This window comes from Trichosurus vulpecula, chromosome 1 (genome assembly GCF_011100635.1).
Source record: "Trichosurus vulpecula isolate mTriVul1 chromosome 1, mTriVul1.pri, whole genome shotgun sequence".
Classification (NCBI taxonomy): Eukaryota; Metazoa; Chordata; class Mammalia; order Diprotodontia; family Phalangeridae; genus Trichosurus; species Trichosurus vulpecula.
The window spans coordinates 114143743-114171459 of NC_050573.1; the positions used below are offsets into that span (position 1 = coordinate 114143743).

Here is a 27717-nt window from a genome sequence, read left to right on the forward strand (position 1 = left end):
AAGCCCCAGAGGATTCTGCTGCTGCCTGGGAGATCATAACCCTGGCCATGCTAGACCTGTGTAATACCACCAGTGAGCATCTCCTCCACCCTGCAACTGGGGTTGAAGACACATGGCCCACCCTTGCCTCCAAAGACTCAGTTTGTCTTGGAATTTTAAGCAATTCATCGAGAGGTAGATGGTAGATAGGTAGAGCCGTTGTTAAGCACCTGCTATGTGCCACACGCACTGGGTTAAGTGCTGAGAACACAGATACTCCTACCAAAAAGCACCTCGATTTGAACTTGGGTCCCTGAGGCCCCTCTAAAAGCTGTGTTCCTTACAGCACTCTTTAACCAAGTTTGAAGGAAGAAGTTGTAATGCATCCTGGGGCTATGAAAGATTTCAACAGAGACCCTGCTGTGAAGTTCAACAGAGAAAATTAAAATCTGTTTCAAAACTTTCTAGACGGACCCAAATCAAGGAAAATAAAACTCACACTGAGCCCCTTCAGTCTGCCAAGCCTAGAGTTATGAGGCCAAAGGACAGGAATCTATTTCCCCCAAGATTCACTCAGCCTCTCTTTTGGCAAGTGGTGTAGAGATTGGGGGCATCCTGGAAGGTCACTGAGGAGAGAACATAAGTCAGTGGCACACAGTACAGCAGGGAGCTGGGGAGTGGGCATGGATTTTTTTTAAGGTTTCACATGAAAACCACACTTAATGTTCCATCCAAATCAAGTTGCTTTTTCTATTGATGACTTTTATAGAAATTAAATAAGAAATGTCAGTAGATTGCATCTGCCATCCCTGATAATTGTCTAAGTGAATGACCGGTGATACTGGTAACTATATTTCAGATTACTGTAAATGGATTCTTCCCCCCCCCCCCATTTAGCATCTACTCTGTACAGTGAGGTACTTGGTATTAGGGAAAAAACAATTTCGGTAAGACATGGCCTCTGCCCTCTCTAGAGCTTCAATTAGTGAGCATTTATTAAGCTCATTCTTCAATTAGCAAGTATTTCTTTTTTTTTTTTAGCAAACATTTATTAAGCTCACTATGTTCTAAATACTATAGTAGGTACTAGGGCTACAAAGACAAAAAAAGAAAAGAAAAGAAAAGAAAAAAAAGCTCTGCTTCTTCCACACACGCTTACATTCTGTGAAGGGAGGAAAATATAAATATATGATTTTGTACAAAATAGAGACCAAATAAATAAAAGGTGATATTGTAGAGAAGGTACCAGCAGCTGGTGGGGGTGGGGTAGGGATCAAAAAAGGCCTCCAGTAGAATGATGCTTGAACTGAGCATGGGAGAAATCTAGGCACCCCCCTAAGAGGGGAGGGGTGGATGAGGAGTGAGTGCATTCCAGGCGTGGGAGCAGTGCTTCTGCCAAGAGCACAGAGGTGAGAGATGGAATGCCACGTGTGAGGACCAACAGGGAAGGCCAGTTTAGCTGGACCACCGAATGCTCCAAGGGGCATAAGGCTGGAAAGGTAGGTTGGAGACAGGTTATGAGCTTCCGGCAACATTCCAAACATAGTCTTTTTTCCTTGACAAATACCCAAGAGCCATATTGTTAACTTAGGCACATATTCCTCCTTTCACTTTCCCTGAAATCTCTTTACAATGGGGAAAAAAATTATCTGCCCTCCCACTCATCCTTTTATCTTTACCTTTATGCCGTCTTCCTCCCCCACTCCTCTGCCTTGATCAAGTTTTTGTAGTAAACCACTTTTGGTTGGAGTAGAAACCTTTCCTTCTTCTCCCCCAAAAGGAAATTCTTGTATTCTTACTTGAGCAATTGTGTTTTTATAACCCAGTAAATCATATATTGCCAAAACCCATGAGGTGGGTATGACATTCTTTGATCGACTGTCAGATATCCTGAATCTCCCCCATGCTGATTTTTGGCAGCATTCTTCTGCCTGAGTGGGAGATCAGTGGGGAGAAGTGTTCCCTCCCCTCATACACCAGAGAGTGGGCTCTCCTTGGTCTCTGACTTCACTGAAGCTGGCGACGCTCTAGGAGACAGTTGACAGAGTTGTCTTGAAGAAGTTTGATGTTTTCGTACACATTCATTTCATTTCAGAGTATTCAGTATTAAGATCTCTCACCCTTAGGGGTGACAGACATATTGTCTGGCAAGGTGCACCCAACTTTGATTGGACTGCCGTTTGTGCGTTAGCCCCAGTCTGCTTACAGAGAAGCCCGTCTCAGGATAGCTTTGCTGGATAGGGTGCAAGCATGGGACTGGGCTGGAGGAGCTTCTGGGTTCTGATAATTGTCTTGGGTAGATCATTCAGCCCTTTTACAGTAGTTTTCCTCACTGATTTAAAATATTTTATAAAAGAATTTTAATTAACATTGGTCTTTGAGTTCTCTAAGAAAACAGGAAACTCTGAAAGTTTCTGACTCTTTAACTGGCAGTGTGCCCCAGGAGGGTCATTTAACCTTTGTTTGCCTCAGTTTTATCATCTGTAAAATGCAGACAATAATAGCCGCTACCTCCTAGGTTGTGAGGATCAATGAGATTATATTTGTAAAGTGCTTAGTACAGGGCTTAGCGCATAGTGAGCACTTAATAAAGGCTTCCTTCCTTTCTTCCTTCCCTCCCTCTCTCCCTCCTTTCTGCCTTTCTCATTTGTTTCAGACCAAGGTCCCCAGTGCTTAGCCCAAGGCCAGGTACCCAATAGATGCTTAATAAATGCTTGCACACTGACTTATCCTAGTACTTTCAGGTGTTACATTCAAGATTCTGTTGTGAATGATGGTCTTTGCTTGTCTTCCTCCCGTTTCCCTGTGCGAGGTGGCCTTGTGCATCTCTCTGGATGCCTTCTCCTTGTAGGAGTCCTTTCCTTTGAGTTTTCCTCGTGTGTGGGAAATCTTTTGCTCTCAAGTCTTGACCATCTTTCTTACTAAGGTGGGGACCCCTCTTTCCTTGTATCCCTTGTCTCATTCTCCACCATGAAGGACATTCTGGTAGAATCTAAGCACTTTGAGGGTGGTAAAGACCCTTTCTCTGCTTCTGAATTTTCAGCATCCTAATACAGTGCATCAGAGGTGCCTAGTAAAGGTTAGTCAAATTGTTTGATTAGAGAGGGAAACAGACAAGCCTGTGCTTCTGCATCCAGCTGAAAGAAAATTGTGGCCTTTGAATTTTGACCCTAAAGTTAAACTGGTCAGAGTGTGGTCTATAAATGAATAACAAGTGAGGCTTTGCTTTACTCTTTATGCCCCTAAGTTGAAAGAAATGAGGAGGCTGTAAGATGTGGAGGCAAGATGGTACAGTGGAGAGAGAAATCAGATGACCTGAGTTCAAATTCTGCTTCTGAGGCTTTACCATCTGTCTGATTGTTGGGACGAGTCATTTAATGTTCCTAGGCTTCATTTCCGTATTTGTAAAATGAGGTTGGTTTATGATAGGTCAGAGTTCTCTTTTAGCCTCGATTTATGATTCCAGATGGGTGTGGGCTGAAACTTGTAAACCCTCACATTTAAATCTACACTAAATGGGTCACCCTAATCCACTTAACTTTTGAGCTCTCATAACATTCCAGACTTTCAGTTTCTGTTGTTTTAGCTAACTCTTCATGACCCCTTTTGGGATTTTCTTGGCCAAGTTTCTGGAGTGGTTTGCTATTTCCTTCTCCAGCTCATTTTACAGATGAGGAAACTGATGCAAACTGGGTTTTAAGTGACTTGCTCAGAGTCGCACCGCTAGTGAGTATCTGAGGCTAGATTTGAACTCAGGTCTTCTGACTCCAGGCCTGGTCCTGTATCCAGTGTACTACACCAGACTTTTATTTAAACTGTGTTTATTAAATATTTACTATTGTAAGAGAGGCAGTATGATATGGTAGATAGAAAGCTGGCCTCTGACACATATCGGCTGTGGGACCCTGACAGTCATTTAGCCTCTTAGTTCCCTAGGAAACTCTCCAAGACTGTAAGCTGTAGAAGATAAGCAGTTGCAGATCTGAAGTGATCTGGACCAGGAAAAACAAACAAACAAACAAACAAAAAAACCTCTGCAAATCTAAGTCTGAGACACTGTGTGTTTGGTCCTGAGTGTGTGTGTGTGTATGTGAGAGAGAGAGAGAGAGAGAGAGAGAATATTGTAGGGCACATCTAGGATTGTAAGGTCACAAGATCAAAATTAGAAAGGACCTTAGTGCTTATGTCATCCAAGCCCCTTATTTTATAAATAAAAAAAAATGGAAGCCTGACTCACGGAAGAGTTTGTAGTCTTAGATAACATTTGATCACATCGAGATATCGAATAGTCAGATAGCAATATGTTCTTTTCCTTCCCCAGAAGTTTAGAGATTACATGTTCTTTGAATCTTATATCTAACAAAAAATTAATGAGTGATGACTTTGTTTTGTTTTAGGGGAGCTATCCAGTTTGGGAAGATTTTATAAACAAAGCAGGAAAGCTACAGTCCCAGCTTCGGTAAGTGAAAGTAGATCGTTTTTCTTCCAGGCTGTCCCAGAACTGCTGTTTCCATTTGGCTGATTGGACATGCTTAGGGCATCATTAGAAAAGTAATTTGAATGTTGCATACATAAGTATATAGAACATATTGTAACTTTTTCTTAAATTAATGCCATATTAGGGGTTAGTATATGAAAATGTACTATCAACCTAAGAGTCTGATTTAATGAACAGGGCACTGGACCCTAAGAATCAAGAGACTGGTGTTTTAATCGGTGGCTTAACCATTAAACTTACAGAAACTCACTTAGTTTCCCCATCATTCATACACTGAATTCTTGCTGTGTCGACTTTATAGGGTCATTATGAAGTTCATATGAAATGATGTAATTGTGAAAAGTATAAAGGACTATTAACAGATAGAAGAGAGAATGAAAGGACTAGTGGATAGGAGTCTGGACTCATACATAGGAGGACCTAGCTTAGACTCCCACTTCAGACACTTCTCAGCAAATCAGTTAAACTCTCTGAGCCTCGGTCGCCTCATCTGTAAATGGAGAGAGGTAGTAATAGCATCTAATTCATAGATTTGTCCTGAGACTCAAATGAGATGTTGTATTGTAAAGCGCTTTGCCAACTGAAAAGTGCCATGTAAATGTAACTGCTATTATTAGTACTTTATGGCAAGCTTTTCAGTGCCTTAATATAAAATATTTATAGAAATATATACACACTTAACCTTTATAATACCATCTGATGTGAAATAGAAATGCTTACTTAAAAATCTTCCATCATTTAAATTAATTAAAGCATTTAAAACACGACTCTTTTAAAATACTTATTTCTGTAATTTTCATTCACTGTGTTTGGTGATTTTATTGACCTATTTTGAGTTTAGAAATAAGGTTTCTTAGTGAGCCTACTAGTTAAATATTTTGGTGAATAAAAAGCCTCTGTGGTGGCAGGTTTACCAGAGAGAGTGATCAGTAAGCACTCTTAGCTCAGCAATTCAGGGTGAGTGACGGACTGGGGATGAAGAGATTCATTGTTCCCTTACAGTTGAATGGAATGAGCCTGTCTCCCCCCGCCCCTCCCCCCAGATCTGTCAGGCCTCTAGACAACTGTTTACCAACTGCTGGTCTGTGGACAAGCACTAGTCCATGATACCTATTACTAGAGTTTTTTATTGCTTAAAACTTGTAAACTTAAATAAATATTAAAAATGTGTGTATATGTATATGTGTCTTTTTATTTATCCCTTCCTTCCTTTCTCCCTCTCTCCTCTCTTTCATTCTTTCTCTTTTCTTCCTTCCTTTCTTCTTCCCTCCTTCCTTACTTCCCTTTCTTTTTCTTCTTTCCTTCCTCTCTCTCTCTCTCTGTCTCTCTCTCCCCTCTGTGTCCTTTTCCTCTGCCTTCAGCTCCATCTTTTCTCTATTACTGCCCCATGAAGCATGGATAATTAGCTCTGATCAAGGAATTTAGATAACTTGCTGGTATTTGTTATAATTTGGTTTGGAGATTACCACTTGAGATTCACTTTACTGTCAGAGAGCACCAGAAGGTGAGTGGGCTTTTCATTTGGGTTCTGTCTTCTAGTTGTCAAATCCCTATTCAGTCTTATTTGGGACACATGGGCCTGGAAATTCTGAAAGTTAACTCATCATCTCTTTTCTACAATACCATACCTTCTCCTAAAACCCTACCCTTACTCATCCTAACTATAACTCCATTCTGTTAGTGAGAATATATTCAACATTATTGTCAGCAAGCATTTATTAAGTGTGTACTCTATGCTAGGCTCGGTGTTAGGGATATAAAGAAAAGCAGAAACATAGGCCCTACCCTCAAGGAGCTTGTATTCTAATGGAGAAGACAACTTGTAACTAAACAGGAATATTTAAGACAGATATTGGGTAGATGGAGTGTAGTCTTAGAGGCAGAGGCCCTAGCAACTAGGGGGACTGAGAGGAGGTGGTTTTGAGCAGTCTGAAAAGAAGCCAGAGATGGGAAAGTGGAACGCTCTCCAGACCTGGAGGATAGCCATTGCAAAGGAAGGGAGACCAGAGATGGAGCACCAATGTTTGTAGGCCATTATGACTGAAATGTAGGGTGTGGAGGGAGGAAGAATCTATAAGAAGACTGGAAAGATAGAAAGGGGTCAGGTTGCATAGTAATTTAAATGCCATTTGTGTCCTCCTAGTCCCCTAAGTTTGAAATTTTGGTTTCCAATCCGTTTAGATCAGTGGTTAGCAAAGGCTGTGCTATGAGTTTTGCTAAATATGTCTTGAATTGTAGTAGACTTGGCCTTGCCTACACAAATACAAGTCTCCCAACTCTTCCAGAGGCTACTCCCAGTTCAACAAAACATACTATGCCATAAGCGCCAAAAAAAAAAAAAGTTTGAGAGCCACCAGTATAGAGTATTTTCTTCTTAACTGATTCTTCATTCGTTGCCTCTTGGATTTATTTCTCTTTTACCAGATTTTACTAGGCCGGATGTGTTTAGCCTCTCATTCCTGAATGACTCCATGGTTTTCTTTTTGATCGTCCTGCTCCCAGTGTTTCTCCACTGGATCTGGACGCAGAGCCCCCTTCTAATGCTTACTACCCGTGTGAGCCTAGGAAAGTCATTTAATCCACCTACCCCTCTGTTTCCTCAAATGTAAAATGAGCGGCTTGGACTGGATGACTTTTGTATTCCCTTCCAGTTCTGGCTCTGTGGTCCTTCTAATCAATTGCATCCCTTGCTGTTATATTCCTAAATAGTTTTCATAATTTCTTTGTTTTGTAACCTGTACTCATGTCCCGAGTCCAGAGGCCTCAGTCTAGTAGTCAAAGCCCTTTGTCATTATTCTTCATTGACCTTGACCTCATCTATCCAGACCCTTCCCACACAGGATTCTGTGGAATGCTGTTGCTTTGTGTTATGACTAGGGTCCAATTCAATTCATCAAGCTTTGAGTAAGGGCCTACTGTGTGCCAGGTTAGGCACTGTGCTAGGCACTGGGGATACAAAGGCAGAAAGGAAGTAGTTCCCACCTTCAAGTAGTTTCTTGGGTTGGAAGGTCTAACAGGTACACAGATAAATATATGCAAAATATGTGTGCAGTACTTGAGGGTAGCATTGTGGAGAGAGGGTACTAACATCTGGGGAGATCGGGCAAGATCTCATATTGTGAAGAGAGTTTGGGCTTCCAGAAGGCAGAGATGAGGAAGGAGGGTCCATTTCCAGACATGGGGCACAGCCCATACAAAGACATGGAGACAGGAAATAGAATGTCATTTATGGGCAGCAACTAGTAGGTTCTTTTGGTTGTTATATGGAGTATGTGAGGGGTCCTCCAAGACAATTTCAGTACTAGAGATATTTTCCCCTCAAAATTTGTTATGCATATAGTATGGTTTTTATAGGAAAACAATCTTCTTTTCTTCTCCAAAATCTCCTGAAGTCTTCCTTTCATAAACCCTTTATGATGGTGGTAATCCATGTCCTTGGTCCAGCATTTGTGAGTTTTGTCAATCTATTTGAATCCCAGAGGTGTTCTGTGGCCAAATATAGGTTTGGGAAATGCTGATCCAGCTGACACTATATATCATTATTCCCCAACATAAATCATGTCAGAGAAGCCTGGAGCTAGAAGATACTTTCAAGATTTAGCTCTAAAATCCCATTTCATACATAGATGAATGAAAAAGCATCCATGAAGTACTTACTGTGTGCTAGGTGCTGGCAACAAAAATACAAAACAGTGCAGTCCTTGTCTTTGAGAAGCTTCCATTCTAATAGGGAAAGACAACATACAAATAAGGGTGGTGGCTGAAGGAGGGGTGTCTTGGTTGGGAAGTCACAGGATTGGTGGAATCATAGGGCAGTTTGCTCCTGCCCCTTCTGGGAATGTTAGGGTTGACTTGATGGCTGTTTCTAGAGTAAGGGGACAGGGAACAGAAGCAGCATAGTGACTCCAGCTTTTTTTTTTTTAGGGAGACTTCTCTTTATTTGGGAGCATAAGGCTCCAGGGCAGAGAGATGGGAAGAGGTATCTCATGAAGAGGGCCAGAGAACAGGTCAAGAAACTGTGTTTCAGAAAAGGGATATGACTTAACCAAGGTCACATAGCTGAAGAACAACCGAGCTAGCCAGGGAGCCCGGGTTTTCTACTTCCCACCCTCATAATATTTCTGTTTCATAATGCTGCACCCTTACAGCTCCTGACTTACCTTGCCTCTCACTTCATGCTCTCCCTGTTTTTTTCCTCTTCTTCCATCTCAGTTCTATAGTTAAGGTCAGTGGCTCATGGTCCGCCCCTCTCCATTGACGAATAAGGAATTTGAAGCCCACAGAGGTCCAGTGACTTGCCCAGGATCACACAGGCATAAGTGGCTGAGCCAGGATTTAAACCCAGGACTTTGTTGTTATTCAGTCGTGTCTGACTTTCTATGCCTGCCCCTTCCCCCTCTCCCTTTTTTTTTTTTGGTTTCTTGGCAGAGATACTGGAGGGGTTTGCCATTTCCTTCTCCGGCTCATTTTACAGATGAGAAACTGAGGCAAACAGGGTTCAGTGACTTGCCCAGGGTCACACAGCTAGTAAGTGTCTGAGGCCAGATGTGAACTCATGGAGATGAGTTGTCCTGATTCCAAGCCCAGTGCTTTATTCACTGAGCCACTTAGCTTCTCCTCAAATCCAGAGCCTCTGACTTCAAATCCAGGGATCCCTCCACACTGCCTCTTTTGAAGCCCAGTTCAAATCTCAGCCTCCTCCCTGATACCCTTTCTGACTACCCCAGATTTCAGTGGGCTTTTATTAACACCGTATAACCTATAACACAAAGAGAAACTGGATTTGATTTTTTTTTTGTACCTGCGAGAAACAAGACACATTTTGTCTTCCTGACAAGGTTCAGCTTCTGGGGGCCAGAGAGCATTTCTTCTACTCCATCCTATACAGCAGTGCAAAAGGGCACATTGGTAGCTGCTCATTAAATACTTTTTGAGCTGACTTTGTATGTTAGTAAAAGAATGAGGGTAGGATATAAGGAAGGACATGAATAATTCCCAATATAATAGGTTGAAATTCAATCACTCCTGTGGTGCCGTGGGTCTTTTGCATCCCAGGACCTCATCCTTTTCTTCCACCAGTAATCTCCAGGCCTCAGCTCCATAAATTTCCCCTTACTGGTTTCCTGCCCCCACCCCCGCCCCCACTTTTCTGACCTCCATTTTTGCTTTCAGGAGAAGACAGCATTTCCCCTTTGTTCTGTTGCCTTAAAAATAGTACACAATCCTATTTTAGATGTTTGGAAAATAGGGAGAAGGGTATGAGATTACAAGAGTCTTGCCCCTTCTTTGTAGAGGTGAGGGACTATGGGTGTGGAGCCCTGCATGTGATGCCAGGCTTTGTGGATACGTTGGTGAATTTTGCTGATTTATTTTTCCTCCGTGTTCTGGTTAGTTTCCTTGAATCAAACTGATATCCAGATGCAATGACTTTCTGCCTTTTAAGTGAAGTTTCTGGTCCTCTCCCTCTTGCCCTAGATGGCATTTGGCTCTCCCTTCCTTTCTAGAGGCCCCAGGGGCCCAGGCCCTCCCCTCCGTTAGTTTCGAGTCCCCATGCTGCTCCAAGTATTACTCCTTCTGAAACCTAGGCTCTCTAGATGGTATCTCTTTCCTTCTTGCCTTTGGCAGCGCTCAGATGACAGACACACACCCTGGAGCCAGTGAGCCAAGGACACCCATCTCACATCCTGTTACTGGCTCCAGTGACCTCTCTGGGTTCAGGTTGGGCCACAGTTTACATCTGCTCCCGATTTCCCAGGGCATGGATTTGTTGGTTCTTAGCTATAGAGATGGTTAGGACTTTAGAGATTATCTAGTACCTTAATCCGCCCCCCCCCATTTTGCTTAGAGACATTTAGTTGAAGTGCTGAGAGTTATGTGAGTAGAGATGACAGGGCCAGGTTTGGAACCCAGGAGGAAGTCAAGGCTCAAGTTTACTGGAGAAAAATAGCTTAACAAAAGGTAAATTTTTATTCAGTCTTTCAAGGACCTCTGATTCTATCCATGTGGATTCTCCCTCTCTTGGTATAGGATAGACCACAACCCCTCCATGACTTACTTAGGTCTTTGAGAGTTGCAGTTGTCACAGATCACTTTTGGGGTGATTGGCCTCTCTGAACTAAGCTAAATCAGTGCTTGGACAATAGAATCTGTGAAACATACAGTTATTAGTGTTAAATCATCTCCCCTCCCACCCGCAACAAGTAAATGTAGGCAAGTTTGGAACAAGACGCCTTCTTTCTCAGGCTCAGGAGCCAACTGCCTGCTTTGACTCCCACAATTCTGTTGCATATATGCGGTCCCATCGTGCATATTTCAGTAGCATTTCTAAAAAATGTAATTAAAAAAACTTTTTTCCATAGCATTTTAAGATTAACAAAGCATCTTCTTTACCACAACCCAGGAGATAGGTAATATAAATACCATTATCTTCATTTTACAGATAGAGAAACTGAGGGTTAGGTCAAGGCCACATCTTTCAAGTACAGTGACTAGCTCTAGCTTCATTGTCCAATTATACTAGGATGCCACTTTGTCTTTACCCAGAATTTTTAGTGCTGGTGGTGGGCGTGGGGGACTTGGATATCATCCACTTTGTTTTATAAATGGGGAAACTTGACTTCCAAAGAAGTTTAGTGCCCAAGGTTACATGGATTTAGTGGCAGACCTGAGACTTGAACCCAGATTCCTGGCTTTGAGTCTAGGCCTCTTGCTGTTGGGCCCGAGAGTAGAGGGTTTTTGTTTCCTAAGACACTTGAAAGATCTCAGTCCTTCAGAATGACTTTTCTAACTTTCCTAGGTAATTTCAGCGCAAATACATTGCTCATGGAGTGTATGGGGTTTGGTGTGAGGGCTTGCTGAGATCCCTTTTCAGTGCTGCTCATTCACCTTTGGTGTCCATCTGTGATCCAACTCTCACCTGTGGCTTCAAGAAGCTGTAGCAGGCACAGTGGCCACACCCTGGTAAAACCATCCTGGCAGATGGGCTAAACCAGGTTGGGGGTAACTGACAGGTTGCAGACCCATCAGTGAGTTAGGGGGATGTCTACCCCAAGCACGTGAGGACTTCCCCTGGCAGAATGAGCGGATGAGAGCAGTTTGTTCCAAAGGCACGAAGGTGGCTGAAGCAGGTGCCATGCATCGCTCGCTTGTAGCCTGGTTAGACATTGAAGGCACCAAGGTCATCCGCTATAGCCTGGGCCATCACCGGTTGTTGTGACCTTCGTCCTGCCCCTGGACTTCTGTGACTCTGGAAGACAGCGTGAAGCTGATGACTTTGTGCAATTCTGCCTCACTTAAATGCAATTCAACAGCAAGTCAAGATATCACCCTGTGAGGCCATTGGTCCTCTTTGAAAACAAAGGAACCAACAACAACCACAAAGATAGTGCCCATGCCACTTGTAGAACTGCATAATTAAATTTAAATGATGGGCAAAGACTTAAATAACAATAAATTGAGCCATTGTGCCAGAAAAAATGATGGAGATTTGAACAAGCTTTCTCGTGTCCACAGTTTTTGTTAACTAAATTGTTTGTATTCGAAGAGTTTCTCCTTTTTAAAAAAATAATAGACGTTCTTTGGGTGATTGTATTTTTGTGTTGTGTGATGTTCATCTTCTGTTCCCTTACTTTGTTCTTGCTTCAGCATGAGGCTTTTCCCTGATCTTGAGGAAGCTTCTTGTCCAGCTTAAAAATAGAAGGACTCAGTTTTGAAGCATGTTTCTAATATAACTCTTCCTTAGCTTTCTTTTGGGGACTGCTTGCCATGCGCGCACCCCCACCCCACTCTGCCATTCTTATGTAGAACAATGCTTCTTCTAGGATCTACAGGCCATGTTGCTTATTTCCTTCATCTTTATAGATTATTTCTTCTATGGACCTTCTCTAACTCTTCCTAGTCTTTGAATTTCCTTCTTCAAATCCTCAGTGTTGGTCATACAGTTTGTTACTATGTCCACATACGTCCCCTTCTCTTCACTCACACAGTCACCAGCATGGTTCATCCTTTCATCATCTTTCCTTTGGACTCCTGCAGTGGTCTCTTTATTGCCTTCCTACCTCAAGTCTCACCCCATTTCAGTCCAACCTCTGCTCTGCTGCCAAAGTAATTTCCCCAAAGTGTAGATAGGACCATGCCACCCTTTTCCCCCATTTAGTAGATTCCAGTGGTCCCCCTTTCCTCTAGAATTAAATATAAACTCCTCACAACCTAGCTTTCCATTCTAACACATTACTCCCCTCCATATACTCCATGGTTCAGCCATACTGTTTTGTTTGCCTGCCCGCCCATCCCCCCATGGAACTCGGTCTCCCATCTTTGTGCATTGGTGTTGGCTTAGAGTACTCCCTCCCTGCCAACCCCTCTTAGACTCTCTGGCTTCCTTCAAGACTCATACACCACCTCTTAAACCTTCAGGAGGTCTTTTTTAGTGACCCACCCCCACCCCAGCCCCAAATTGCTAATGCCTTTCTCTCTAAGGTTATCTTCGGTCTACTCTGTATGTATCTTGTATCGATCTAAGTTACTTATGTACATATTCTTTCTCCAATTAGATTGTAAGGTCCTTGAGGTCAGAAACTGACTTTGATTTTTCCTGCTATCCTCGGCACTTAGCACTGTGCCTGGCATGCACTGAGTGCTTAATAAATGCCTATTGGTTGATTGATTAATTGATCAGCCCCCGAACTTCTGCTCCCACTGTGAATTCTGGGTACCATTTTGGAAAACAAACAAACTTGGCATAATATTTCGAGCACCAGAAATCCTATGTGAACCTCTTTTGATTACCATCAAGATGCTTATTTTGAGTGTTTCAAAATCTTTGATTAAAAGGTACTACTGACAGTCTAGGCTAATAATCTCTCCTTTTTCTCATGTTAGATTTAAAAATTTTTCTCTCTTGTTATCCTTTGTCATGTGTTTGGTGATGCTGTAATTAATGCCCTCTGTTGAAAAATCGTATCACAGATTTCATTTCCTGGCCTTGGAAGATTTAATGTTTTAAAAAAAAATCTTCCGGTGCAACTCCTCAAACACATGGTCATTGAGTGATAGATTATTTCCTGTCCCAGTTTTCATTCCCAGCTACAATGACTCCATTCTGTAAAGCAGGGATTCTTAGCCTTTTTGGTGTCTTGGAAGCCCTTTGGCAGCCTCGTGAAACTTAGGAACCAGATTCACAAAATAAAAATAGGTGGAAGTACAAAGGAAATCAGTTCTATTGCAATGAAGTTATTAAAAGAGATATTTTTAAAAAACAAGTTCACAGAGCCCAGGTTAAGAATTCCTTCTGTGAAAGTACTTCTGTGTTCAGCATCAAACACCTAGGGCTGATATCTGGCTCCTCACTTGACTACCTGTGTGATCTGGGCAAACCATTTAAATTCTTGGGTCCCAGTTTCTCCATAAAACAAGGAAATTGGACTATATGATCTCTGAGGTTACCCCCAGCTTTAGCATTCTGTACTTGTATATTTGTGGTATTCTCTGTCTCTCCCTGTCCCTGCCTCTGTCTCTCTCTCTTTCTCATTCTGTCTCCCACTTCCCTCTTTGTGTCCGTCTCTCATTCTCTCTCTTCCATGCTGTGTTCTCTCTCTCTCTCTCTCTCTCTCTCTCTCTCTCTCTCTCTCTCTCTTGCTCTCGCTCTCTTTCTCTGGTTTTGTCTCTGTCTCAGTTTCCCTGTCTCTGTTGTTTATATCTCATGGAAACAAGGATCTTTTGAGAGAGACTTGTTGTTTTAACATTTCTAACCACAAAATCATGAAATTTCAGAGTTGGTAGGGAGCTCAGTAGCCATCTAGTCCAACCCCTAAAGAATTTCCTCTGTGACAGGGTCACAGGGGTCCATCCTACTTGTGCTTATAGACCTCCATTATGGGGAAGTTTGCTACCTCTTGAAGCACTCCATCTTTTCCATCTCAGTCCTCAATTTTGTATTTTAGTAACCGAATGCTTAGGTGAGATTGGGTACCAAGTATAATTGTTTATTGGCTTACATTGACAGTCTGATACTATTGAGTCTGGCGTTAATATAACCCCATTTTTATTAATTAAATTTTATTTTTTTAATGAACAGAAACTTACTTTTTTCCTTTATACAAATATGTATAATTAAGCTAAACAAATTCCTTCATAGTCTGTGTTTTTAAAATATATGTCTTATTCTTCACCTTGAGTCTGTTACTTCTAGGAGGTTAGATAGGGTGCTTCACAATCAGTCCACTGGAATCACGGATCATCATTGCATTGATCAAAATTCTTACCGCTTTCAAAGTTGTTTGTCTGTGCAGTGTTATCATATAAATTGTTTTTCTGGTTCTGCTTATTTAATTCTTCCTCATTGTTCACTTTTATAATACTAATATTATAGCACACATTTTTTCTGGTTCTACCAGCTTTGCTCTGAATCAGTTCATACAAATCTTTTCTATAAACTCTTTAAAACCACCTTTTCCCTCATTTCTTACAGCATGGTAGTATTCCATTGTACCCATATAGCTACTAGATTGTAAGCTCTTTGATGGCTGAGACTGTCTTTTACCTCTTTATGTATCCCTAGCAGGTAGCGCAATGACTGGAACATGGTGACCCTTAATAAATGTTTACTGATCGATTGATATGCCATGATTTATTCAGCTATTCCTCAGTTCATGGGCATAGCTTTAGTATCCAGTTTTTGTTTTTTGGTTTTTTTTTTGGCCATCACAAAAATAGTCCCATTTAAAAGGAGTCCTGTAGTGAGTGAGATAAGAACCTCTCTGAGCCTAAGCCTCCTCTTCTGTGAAATGGAAATAATAAAATCAGGGGTCCTTACCTCACAGGTTATTGTATCTCCTATGAGAAAATATATATATATATGTATATATATATATTTTCTCATATATATACACACATATATATACACACACATGTATATGTATGTGTATATATGTGTATGTATATGTGTATATATATATGCATATCTACACACACATATATATGTTAAATGCTTTGCAAACCTTAAAAAGGCTTATTCTGTCTATCCATCCAGTCTCTCCTTGTATGTCTGACTCTCCTTCTACGTATCCGTTTCTCTATATATCTATCCATTCTATCTCTCTATCCATATCTGTCCATATGTCTCTATATCCCTATCCATCTCTCTGTCTCTATCCATCTATCTACCTATCTCATCTCTCTGTATGACTTTTGTCTTTCTCTCTCCCTGTCTCTATTCATCTATCTGTCTGTCTTTCTACCTATCTCTCTATCCTGTCCTATCTGTCTCTGTGTATGTCTAAGTCTTTCTATCCATCTCTCTATCTCTGTCTCTATCCATGTACTGATCCTTCCGTCCGTCCGTGCATCCATCCATCCATCCATCCATCCATTCATTCATCCATCCATCCATCCATCCGTTGTTGGTGATGCAAAAAGGCCATTTCAGTGCTTTCTTGCAGAAATTCGCTCTGGTTGGACTGTGAAGGCTTTAGCCTTTTGGCTGAGATGCAGTCGCTGGAATGAGACGTTCCTCATGCTTTTGTTATCTGTTTGCCTTTCAGGACTACAGTAGTAGCTGCAGCTGCCTTCTTGGATGCCTTTCAGAAAGTGGCGGACATGGCTACCAACACACGTGGTAAGCAGATGCAGGCTGGAAGCTTAGCGCGGACTGAGTTCCTCATGTGATTCTTCACCCTTGGGTGGTTTTACAAGAAGCTGCCGCTTAAATTATTACCATAGGGCTCTTAGCTGTACTGCTGTCCTTTAAAAAAGCCCCGATAACAAGAAAAAAACTTTGTGGGATTGAGGGATGTCAGGAGAAGCAGCTGTGGAAATTTCCTTAATAAGAGGCATGTGCTATAATCAAAAGCATGTGAAGAGAGAGGGACTAAGGAGTGAAAGTGAAAAAGCCTAAAATAGCTGTCATTTAAGCACAGTGTTGTCTAATTGTTACCTTTAATGATGGGTTGTCTCTGTCTTTGTATCCTGTGTAGCCCAGAACTTTCCATGTCCCAGGTTCTTAATGAATGTTGGCTGACTAGAAATTGAATTTTTTTTTACCCTCGCATGAACTTTTTTTTCTATTAATTTTTATTAGAAACTTAATAACCTCAGCTCTCTGTACTGTGGGAATTGAGTGAACCACACTGACTTCATCTTGTGACTCAATTCTTGAGCTAGACTCAGTTCCCTTTCTATTCAGTTATGGGTCTAGTCCAATTTCTGTCTTGTGAGAAAACTTGATTCAATTATGGGAATTGTGAGAAAACTTTATTGCATTGTTTGAATCCAAACGCTATGTGGTTGAGAAGCTGGACCACCTCTACCTGTTGCTTAGAGACCCTTAACTAAGGACCTGGGTTATGCTGACCAGAAACCTGGTCAGATCCAAAGATGGTTGTAAGGAGTTTTCTCAAAATTAATTATACATCTCATGCAACCCATTTGTCTTATTGGAAAACTGGCCCCATACTGGTCAGTCACTTATTGTTTCCATGTTCCTTTGATTGAACACAGACACTTGGTGCGGAGGGAGTGGGGTGGGGGTAGGGAATAGGACAACTTCCAGGGAATTGCACTTTGTTTGCTCTCTTCCTCCCGAGGAAAGCCCCTAATCTTTCTTCCAATTAGAAATCAGATTATCTAATTTTGTATGCTGGTTAATTGTTTTCTTTAATTAATTGGTCTTATTTGATTAATTGTATTTATGCATGAAAATCTGTCTCCGCCTGTATCTAGGGTCCAATGTCAAAGTTGAGTGAGCTCGGTCCCAATTTGTTAGGCAGTTGGCATGCAATGCTTAATAAATTGATTTGCTTGGAAGCTTGAACCTTTGTTTCCTCAGTCATTTCATCTTTCACCTGCAACAGCACCTTAAATGAGAAATAAGCTCTCAAATAAAAAGTGTATAATCTGCATGATTTACATTTCATTGAAAGTAAGAGATAGATAAAAATGTAAAAAATGCATTTGCTCTGTCCTCTTCCTTCTTTTCTCTCTGTGTGCTTAAAAAGTTCCTGCTTTTTTTTTTTTTTAAAATAGTGATGGCCAATGTGCATTTTTTTCTTCTAATCCTGCCTCTCTGCTTTGCATCACTTTGTGCATAGTCATCATATTTCTTTTCATCCCACATAGCCATCATTTTTATGGGGCAGTCCTATTCCATTACATTGATAAAACGTGATTGTTTCTACCATTCCCCAGCTTTTGGGACACCTAAGTTATTTGTAGTTTTCTGTTCTTATCAATAAAACTGCCATGAGTGTTTTTATACAGGTGGATCTTTTTATAATACTAATATTTTTTGTTTGATGGGTTGCAGAGGCCAAAGAATTTATCAGTTGGTAGCCAGCCTGCTAGTTATGAGCCTTTTTGTACTTAGCTAGACTGGTCTTTGGACACCAGACATAGTTTGTTGTCAGGACTCCGTGTCTTTCCAGCATGTTAGAATCTGACAAAGGTTGTCTTTTGCTGGGATAGCCTCTGGGAAGCAGGCCTATCTCCCCACCATGATGAGTCATTGAAGAAGAGCTATCTTTAACGTAGAGTCCTAGCAGTGAGATCCAGGCATTATTACTTATTATCATTAGGTTATTTTCCCAAAAAGATGGCATCAATTTCCAATTTCTCCAATAATGGAATAGAATGTCTCTTCCCTAGCACTCACTCTTCTTAGACTTTATGGTTTGTAACTCTCTTGGAAAATTTGAGTTTTAAGGTGTCTGTGCTTCAAAGTTACATTTATTTTTGTTTCCTGGATTAATAGGAAATTGGAACAGTTTTTTAAGTATTTATTCAGAACTTGAATTTTCTCTTTCTAAAACTGCCCTTCGCATCTTTTTGATGATTTTATCCATTGGAGAAATAGGTGTTCTATTTATGAATTTGTATGACTTTCTTACAAATGAGCAGTTCTTTAGTGTTTTTTTTGTGTCATGGACTAATGAAGCCTATAGACTACTTTTCAGAATAATGTTTTTTAATGCATAAAATAAATAAGATTACCAAGGAAACCAATTGCATCAGAATAACAGTTTTCAAAATATTAAAAAACAAGTTAGTGGGCCCCCAGATTAAGAATTTGATAAATTCTGATTTTGTTAGATAAGCTTATTGTTAGTATTGCCTCTGCCCCCACACTCTTTGTTTTCTTTTTATTATTTTATGTCTGGTTTATGTTGCATAAAATCTTTTCATTTTTATGTAGTCAAAGCTGTCTCTTTTATGCTTAATAATTCTGTTTTTTCAGTAACAAAACTTTCTCCTCTCCACAATTCAGATGGATAGCTTGCTTTTCTTCCCATTTAAAATGATTGTTTAAAATGTTTAGATTATTGTGACAATTGGAATTTATTGTTGTATATGGTATGAGGTGTTACTATAAACTCATTTTTTTTTTCCTAGCCTTCCCTTTTCCAGTTTCTCCACAGTTCCCTTGAATAATTGTTTTCTTTCCACCAGCATTTCACAGTTTGGGATTTTGAGATTCTTAAATGTCTTTTCTTAGATATGCAATGATAGTAGTTTTTCTGCTGCTCTTATGCCCAGAATGTCAGAGAGTCTTGAGAGGTATTCTGTTTTTTCTTCATGGGGTAGAGTATCCTTTTCCTTTACTTCATTCCAGACCTTTGGGATGCTCAAATCCTCCTTGCTTCTGAAGCCCAGTAATTGCTGCATGCTATCTTTAGGTAGTAAATCGCTGTGAAAAACTTCTTACTCTTGGGCACAAATCTGATTGATTTGGTCAATATACCCGTAGCACGGTGTTTACTTCCTCTTTACATTAATCTGTAGATATAGCCGTTTCAGAAAGTTATATGGGATAGTACCATTAATGGCAATACCTTACCTTTTGTAGAGCTTTGCAATTTTGCCTGATTTCTTTTTTGGTCCCTCACAAAGACCTAATGAAGGTGTCAGGACAGGTGTTAGCTCTGTTTTATGTATGAGGAGATAGGTGGAAGCTCAGAGAGGCTATGAGATGCCTAAGGTCACACAGCCAGTAAGTGGTACAACCAGAGCTAGAATTAGTCCATTGAATCCTCACGTGAGGATGGAAATTAATTTTACGCAAGACTGCATTTACTTAAACATATTGCTTCATCCCGGTTAAATTTTCTTGCTCCTTGTGTGTGGGTTCAGCCGTATTTTGAACTCAGCACATCAGCTTTCTAATTGTTTTCAGGACTTGCATGTATTCACATCCTATCCTTTCTGTGGTTGGTGATAGCATTTGGAACATACAAAAATCAAAGATCGTACCACTGTTGAGGAAGAAATTGCAAAAATACAGAACAGAATTTTTGTGAGTCTCAGGAGAGATGGGCCGCAGATTGGATGTTGTCTTAAAAGGTATCTTTGAGGTCTTCCAGAAGAATAGCGGGGGTTTCTTTGGAGGCTGCTTTGTTCACGTGGAGACCCTTGCTTGTTCATTGAAGGGAGAGAAGGAGAAACTCAAGAGGAGGGAGAGAGGACCAGGGTTGGTAGATGTTTTGAAACTGGAATGGACAGCATGCAGTGATGGGGAGAGAGCAGGTGTCCTGAGAATGGTCTTTTTGACAGAAGAATCCGTAAATGCTACACCACTTAACATATCCGTCCTCATTTTGATGTGCTTTGACATATTTTTGTTACAGTTCGTTGTCACTGATGTCAGTGAAACGGCCCACCTGCTTGAGAAAATGATTTTTACAGAATTCTGGGTGTATTATCTTGTTGAGTCCCTATATTGCTTCCCTGTATGATGAAAGGGGACTTTTGAGATGACCTAGTCATAGGATCTTAGAGCTGGAAGGAACCTTCAGATCAGCTAGCTCATCCCCCTCATTTTCCAGGTCAGAAACAACGGCTCAGGAGAGGGCAATGACTTGTCCAAGATCTGTCTGTAGTCACTTGGAAAAGTGTATTGTTAGCAGAAGTGAAGTCCTGTTTCCCCAGAAGTGATGAGAAAAAGGAGTTTGAACATTGCTGAACCCACAGCAAGTAAAGGCTTTAGACTTGACTTTTAACAATGAGTTTGCATTATCCAGAAAATGGGGACTGAGGGATTGCCTTCAGGCTGTTTAAAGCAATACAGATGAAGTTTCATTTATGCACAGAAGAAATAGCTGCCTTTTGCCTGTTGAAAATTTCTTATATTAGGGCTATCACACCGTGAGAATCTTATTTCAGACTTTTAAAAAAATGTTTTCTCAGTGGAAACTACAGAAGGAAATTTAAACTCTTTAAACTGTGTCTCTTCTGGGAAAGTATTCAATATTTCAGACTCGCAGATCCCTTGGTTTCCAAAATACTAGCATTTTACACAGTTTCCTAACAGGAAGCAGCACTCCCGTACATTTGTCCTTTTTAAGCAAATATTGTAGTCTAGATAAATTGATAAAAGCGCAGTAATTAGGGAAAAGCTTATTTTAAAAATGAAGCACATATCAGGGGAAAGTTAATTCCTTTACCCCTCATAATTTTATCCCTTTTGTTAAATAGCAGTGGAAAATGTGGTAACAGGTCACTAATATTTTCATTAAAAAAATAAAATAGTTGGAAAGAACTAGCTCCAGTGTGGCGTCAAAGTGAATATTTAATTTAATGAACTTAGAAATTGAGTTGTACTTGTGGTTTAAAAAGTCTTTAATTTGAAAGGTCTGAAGAATGTGTGTGTGTGTGTGTGTGTGTGTGTGTGTGTGTGTGTGTGTGTGTGTTTTCCTCTTGGTTAATTTTGAATTTCTGGGTGGGTATGAAATTGTATCTATAATGTAAAGGCACATCTCAGATGAGACCACATATAAAAAGCACTTTGGAAGCCTTAAAGGGCCAAGTAAATATCAGCTCATTATTATTATGTCAAAGACCTGTGCTTTCCTTGGTTTTCAGGAGTACTTGGTGTAGAAAGTCTCCACTGATAGGAATTGCAACCCATCTGTAACCTTTGAAGTCTTCTAGTGTTGACTGAGGCTCAAAATAGTAGAGACTGGTCTATACATGGTCATACCTGTAGTGAGAGTCAGAGGTAAGAATTGAACCTAGGTCTTCTTGATCCCAAGTCCAGCACTCTGCCTGCTGCCTCTTCCTTAAAATTATTTGTTTATTATGCCATGTGGTATTGGTCATGATAAAGTAGGCTTTGGGCTGTCCGTGGGTGTCCCGATGGCCAGTATTCTTACATCTTCTTCAGACTTTGCAAAATGCAGTTTCAGATTCTTAATGGAGAAGTGAGTTACTCCACTCATGGAGAGATGATATGACTGAAGCTGTCAGAATGTGCACCCCGATATCTTTAGGACCTTAGGTTTTATGGTGAGCAGTATGTTCTATTAAGACTGGGGATGGAGCTGTCTTTTACTCAGCAGTAGCTCTTGGCTACTGGCTAATCTGTTTGTGTCAGCATTGACTTTGAAAAACAAGATACTGTGTGGTTTTTTTATTACTATTATTATTGTTATGTGGATTTGGAATTACTTCGGTGGCTAGAAAAAAATTTGGCATCTCAGGGATGTTTGGGAATATGACATCACAATTTTCTAGAAGTCAAATATTTATCAAGGGATTTTAAATATTAAGATAAGAGGAAAATGGATTCCAAACAGGCTAGAATTTTTTTTAAAAGCTATATTTTAATAGAAATTTTTTGGACAGTAAAGAACATGTTTTTATTAGTTTTATGTAAGGCACATTAACTCTCCTCCAATTTTACAGCTTTCCGTTTGTGGCTTAAATTAGTTGATTTCCATTTCACAAAATTTTGGTGTAAATATTTTTATTTCAGTTTTTGAAACCTGAGCTTTCATTTATGTTTTTAAAAGTCTTAACTTGAAAGGGCTGAAAGACACATACATGTATATACACATATGTAAACATGCATACATATATATATATGCATGTATGAAATCCTCATTCTAGACAGCTATATGATACTCTTGACTGTGCTTGAACTGTTAAAACTTGTGTCTTTGGCATGAACTCTATTAAGTTAAATTCCCCCCCCAGACTTAAGAATTCCTGCTCTTGGTTCTTATACTTAACGTGCTACTTAACATCTCATAGCAGTCCTTCTGTTCATCTGTAATTATGCTGTCCCCTTACCCCCATTGGCTGTGCCAAGTGTCTCTCTTCAAGCGCCCCACTCTATCCTTAACCTTCCTCTCTCATCAGATGGCCTCACCCACTAAAAGGTTGAGGCCACCCATCATGAGTTTGTCTCTCATCTTGTACACTTTAAAACCTCTCTATGTTTATATCCACACCTGTCCTTTGCTTTAGGTCACAAGATGATGAGATGGCCCTTCTTTGTTATTGCTAAACCACCTGGCCATCTTGTAATCTAAAGCTGTCCCTTTGGTGTACACTGTCTTCTTCCTTCTCTTTTCCCTTTCACCGCTAAGCTCCTACCTAGAAAATTGATCGATTCCTGTTGCCTTCATTACCTCACCATGTACTCTTTCCTTGGTCACCTGCAGTCTGACTCTTCACCCCACCGCTGGGCCGAAAAAGCTTTCTCAAAGCTCACTGCAGCCCTCACGATTGCCCATTGAATGGCCTTTCCTAAGTCTTTATCTTTGAACTTTCTATAGCATTTGACACAGTTGACCATTCTTTCCTTTCAAATACTATGGATTTCTGTGAAACTCCTGTCTGTATTTCTTCCTACCTGTTTGAGCTCTTTCTTGGTCTTTACTGCTACACTATCAACTTTTACTCCCAGGAAGGCTCTTTGTTTTGTCTTCTCCCTTCCTTTCTTTATTTCTCTCCTTCGGCAATCTCTTCTCTTCCCATGGCTCCATTATTACCTCTATGTAGATGACTCCCAAATCTGTATCTGTCTCTAGTACCTCCCTCTGAGCTAGTCTTGCCCCCCACTCCTCTCTCCTTTATCTTCCTCCCCTCCCTTTCCTCTCTCTCTTTCTCCCTCTCTCTCTCTCTCTCTGTAGAACGAAGAGCTTATCTGCATGAATAAGATTTTTTCTGACATTCTACCCCATTTTTGTATATATACACATATGTATATGTGTGTGTGTGTGTGTGTATATATATATGTGTGTGTGTGTGTGTGTTTGTATGTGTGCACATACACACATATTTCTATCTCTGTCTATCTTCAGTTTTCCGTGGCTATTTCCATCTGGTCCTTTGACCACCTGGTTATTCTACTGGCTTCTCAAACTCAGCATTTCTGAAACCTACCCCGCCCCCCCCCCCAAAAAAAACCACCTCTTAACTTTTCTGTTGATGGTATCGTCATCTTCTCAGTCACCTAGTTTGAAAACTTAATCATCTTTGATTTCTTCCTCCTTCTTTCCCTTCACATCCAAGCCATTGACAATCCTCTTGATTCTACCTCCACGATACATCTTGTGTCTGCCCCCTAGGCTACCAGCAGCAGGACCTTTTTACCTCTTGGCTGAACTGTTGTAATAACCTCCTGCCAGTAGTGACTCTCTTCAGTCCTTCCTTGCATAGCTGCCAGAGCAGTCTTCCTAATGCACAGATAATCTCATGCTCAAAAACCTTCGATAACTCCCTACTGCCTATCAGAAAAAAATGGAAACTCTTCAGTTAATCTTTTTTTTTTTTTAAAAACCCTTCAACTTGTCTTGTAAGTCCCTGTCAAAGTCTGGGATCCAACCAGTCTCTCTGGCTTCATTTCCTCCTCAGCTTCACTTATTCTACCTTTCAGTTGAACCCAGGTATTTCCATTGTTATGCAATGCTCCCCTGCCTCTTGCAAGGCTGCTCTCTATGCCAGGAATGCACCTCTCCTTCACGTGTGCCTGTAGAAAATGTTCTCTCTTCTAAGGTTCAACCCAGGGGCCTCCTTTTCTATGAAAAAGATCCCTGGCTAGATCCCTGAACTAGCCACCTGAACATGTGTTGTTCTTCCTCAAGTTTTCCTAGAACACTTTGTCTGAACCTCCTCATCTCCTTGCTTGTATTTTCTCCTGTACTGTACTTACCCAAATGCACCCCTCCCCTTTCCCCCCAGGCGTCTTAAGACCCTGGCACGATCTGTCTTGTTCCTACCTTTCCAGATTTATTTTCTGGTACATCCCTTAATGCACATTGTGTTCCAGGCAGACTGAATTATGAGCTGTTGCCCATTTTCATCCACTTCCCTCTTAAGAGCTAGTACCTAGAACAAAACACAATACTCCAAATACTGCCCATTGAACGCAGTATAAAGGGGCTGCAGCTTCCTCCATTCTAGATATTGTGCTTTTATTGATGCTCCCTAAAACATTAGTTTTTTTTTTTCAGCTGCTCTGACACATCATTGACTCATAATAAGCTTTATTGTGAGGTTTACGAAAAACCTAGTTTCTTTGATGGGAGCTGCTAAGTTAGATTCTGTTCCTCACTCCTTAGGTCTATACTTAAGAATTTCACTGTAGGTTCTAAAGATACTTGCATCTCCTGCCCCTCAGTGAGAAGTCTTATGAAAAACAAATTCAAGAATTAAACAGTTTAGCCTGGAGCTAGCAATTATATTTCAAAGAATGAGTGTTAGCAAATAGAACATTAATTGAATAATAAGAGGATATCTATTTTGAGAGGATGTCCATATATATACATATATATATATATATACACACACACACACATATGTGTGTATATGTGTGTGTGTATGTGTTATGCACACATATATCTCTCTATATATTTAAATAGATAATGTTGTAGGCCTGCTTTTCAATTAAAATACATGATTCTTGATAGGTGATGATACCAGAACAGGGAAGGCAAAAGGAAGTTGATGTTTCTAATGAATCGTTTGGTCAGCAAGTAGTTTAGTAGCCATCGTGTTGAGTTTAATGCAACAAGCATTTATTAAATACTTACTGTATGCCAGGGATGGGGCAGTTAGGTGGTTCAGTGAATAGAGCTCTGGGCCTATAGTCAGGGAGACTCATCTTCCTGAGTTCAAATATGGCCTCAGACACTTATTTTGCTGTGTGACCCTGAGCAAGTCATTTAATCCTGTTTGCCTCAGTTTCCTCACCATTCAAGTATTTTGCCAAGAAAATCCCAAATGGAGACACAGCTGAAAAGACTGACCAACAACAGAAATATGCTAGGCACTGTACTAGGCCTGGGGATGATAAAGATAAAAATGAAAGTCCTTGTTCTCAAGGAATTTAACATTTTCCTCTCTGGGGTGGGATGGGGTAAACATACATACACCGATAAAGAAATCTAAAATATATGCAAGGTAATTGGGAAATACTAACAATGAGGATAAATGGGCAAGATACTGACACATTTCACTTTACTTAAAACCTTTTAAAACAACTTTCTAATGGATTCATCTTGTAATAGTGTGTCTTACAGTTCTCTGTGTCTCATCCTCTCCTAGGCTGTGAGGACAAGGGAGTGTGTCTTATCCCAACTTTGTATCTTCCCAGGAACCTAGTGCAACTCAGGAGACCCTCAGTAAATGTTGGCCAAACGGATTATTTCTCTGACCCCCTGGTGAAAGGCTAATGAGTAGTAAATTACTGAAAAGAAGGTAGAAGTGGAAAGGGAGGGACTCAGGGGGCTGAATAATCAACCATCTGGATAATCCTCAAATAAGTGAGAGTTGATTGCATGAAAGTTATGCTGACAAATATGTGGCTGAGTAAGAGTCCTGTGTTTGTGTTTATTAGTTACTAGGCAAACCCTTAAAAATGACCTCTGTTTCTTTTAGCAAGCTCAGGCCTGTAGGACTCCTTTTCTTCATTCACCCAGTGTAAGTGCCTATGTCTTCTCTTGTATCAGTCAAGTGTTCTTGGGGGGTGGGGGGAAGGGAGAGGGATACAAAAGAAAGAGGAACCAAGGTCTTGTTTCCTCCTCTAAAAGCTTACATTTGAGTCACTTAAAATGTAAAAACAGATAAGAAACAATGAGAGAAGAAAATCCAGTTGTAGATAATCACCTCCAAGCTATACCCAACGGAGAGATGACTTTAGGATGAGTTGTAAAGGAAGTGATATGGGTTCATGATTACTTGGAGGACTAGCAGAGTGAAAGGAATTTGACTCTTTTGCTTGTCCTCAGAGAGCAGAATTTGGAGCAATATGGTGTAGGGGTGTAAGGGAGAAAAATTGTAAGAAGGTTGATTTAAACTCCATGGAAGAAAGATTTTGCAATTAGAGCTAAGTTGGCCAATTTCAAACCCTACCACTTGCACTCTCTCCATCTTTCTTATCTTTTTCATTATTCACTCTCCTTCCCCTAGAACTTTGGACTTTGCCCCTGAGATGCTGGGTTCTGATAGGTGAGTTTTTACCTATCTTGTTTGGAACCAAGCCTTTCCATAATTTTTTGGAGATTTCCAAACCCACTTGCTGGTCTATACTTCCCCATTCCTTTTCAGCTCCCCTTTATGTGGAGTCTTTCCCCATAAAAATGTAAGATTCTTGAGAGCAAGGACTGCCTTGCATACTTGCATTTGTACCCACAGTACCTGACACATAGTAAAGTATTAATAAATGCTTCATCTCTTAAAGATGATTGAGCTGCCACCCAAGGCTAGATGATTGCTTGTTGGGTGTGTGGTAGAGGGGACTCCTGACTTGGCATGGATTGGACTATGTGGCCTCTGACGTGCTTTTTAATTCTGAGACTCTGTGGTTCTGGTTATTGACTGGAGGAGAAGAGTTTAGGCCATGCCAAGCCAGGAAAATGTCATGGAGACAAGAATACATGCAAGATATAAGGAGGCCAGCCTTGCTAGGGTATAAAGGAGCTAGTTGTTGGTAAGTAGTATTGGAAAATGAAATTGTATTGTTCAAAGAGAGCCATATAATGGAAGGTTTTAAATAGCACAGACGCTGAGGGGCATAGATTTGATCTGCTTAGTGATGGCGGGGTTCGGCCGGCCCTGTCTTGAGCGTGTGTTTTGCAGAGATTATTCCGGGGGCTGTGTAGAGCCTGAATTAGAGTGATTCTAGAAGCAGGGAAAACAGTTAGAAAAGGCCGTTGTAGTAATCGAGGCACGAACAATTGGCTGGAGAAAGGCTGAATGACAGCTTGTATTTCTGTGCCACATTTTAATGTGTTTCCCTTGCAATGACTTTGTGAGCTGGTTGTACAAATACTGTAGCAGTTTGCAGAGTTGGAGAAATTGAGGTTTGGAAAGTTTAAAGTCACTCGTCCAACGTGTGTAATCCACCAAACGTCATTTAGGACTCCAGGTCGGGTCTCCTGACAAGAGGTGCCTGTGTCCACCATACCACCTCAAGAGTAGTCAATTAACATTTATTAAGCACCTACGGTGGGCCAACCGCTGTGCTA

At 40.7% G+C, this 27717-nt stretch overlaps 1 protein-coding gene across 7 annotated transcripts in view; it reads left to right on the forward strand.

Moving 5' to 3' along the window:
* The window catches only part of MTSS1 (MTSS I-BAR domain containing 1), a 227052-nt gene that overhangs the window by 26669 nt on the left and 172666 nt on the right, over positions 1-27717 (forward strand). For all 7 annotated transcript variants that reach the window (XM_036765291.1, XM_036765265.1, XM_036765277.1 and 4 more), the window contains exons 2-3: positions 4377-4438; positions 16018-16091. In XM_036765291.1, the coding sequence (XP_036621186.1) occupies positions 4377-4438; positions 16018-16091 (136 nt within the window). The remainder of the gene's footprint in view (positions 1-4376; positions 4439-16017; positions 16092-27717) is intronic.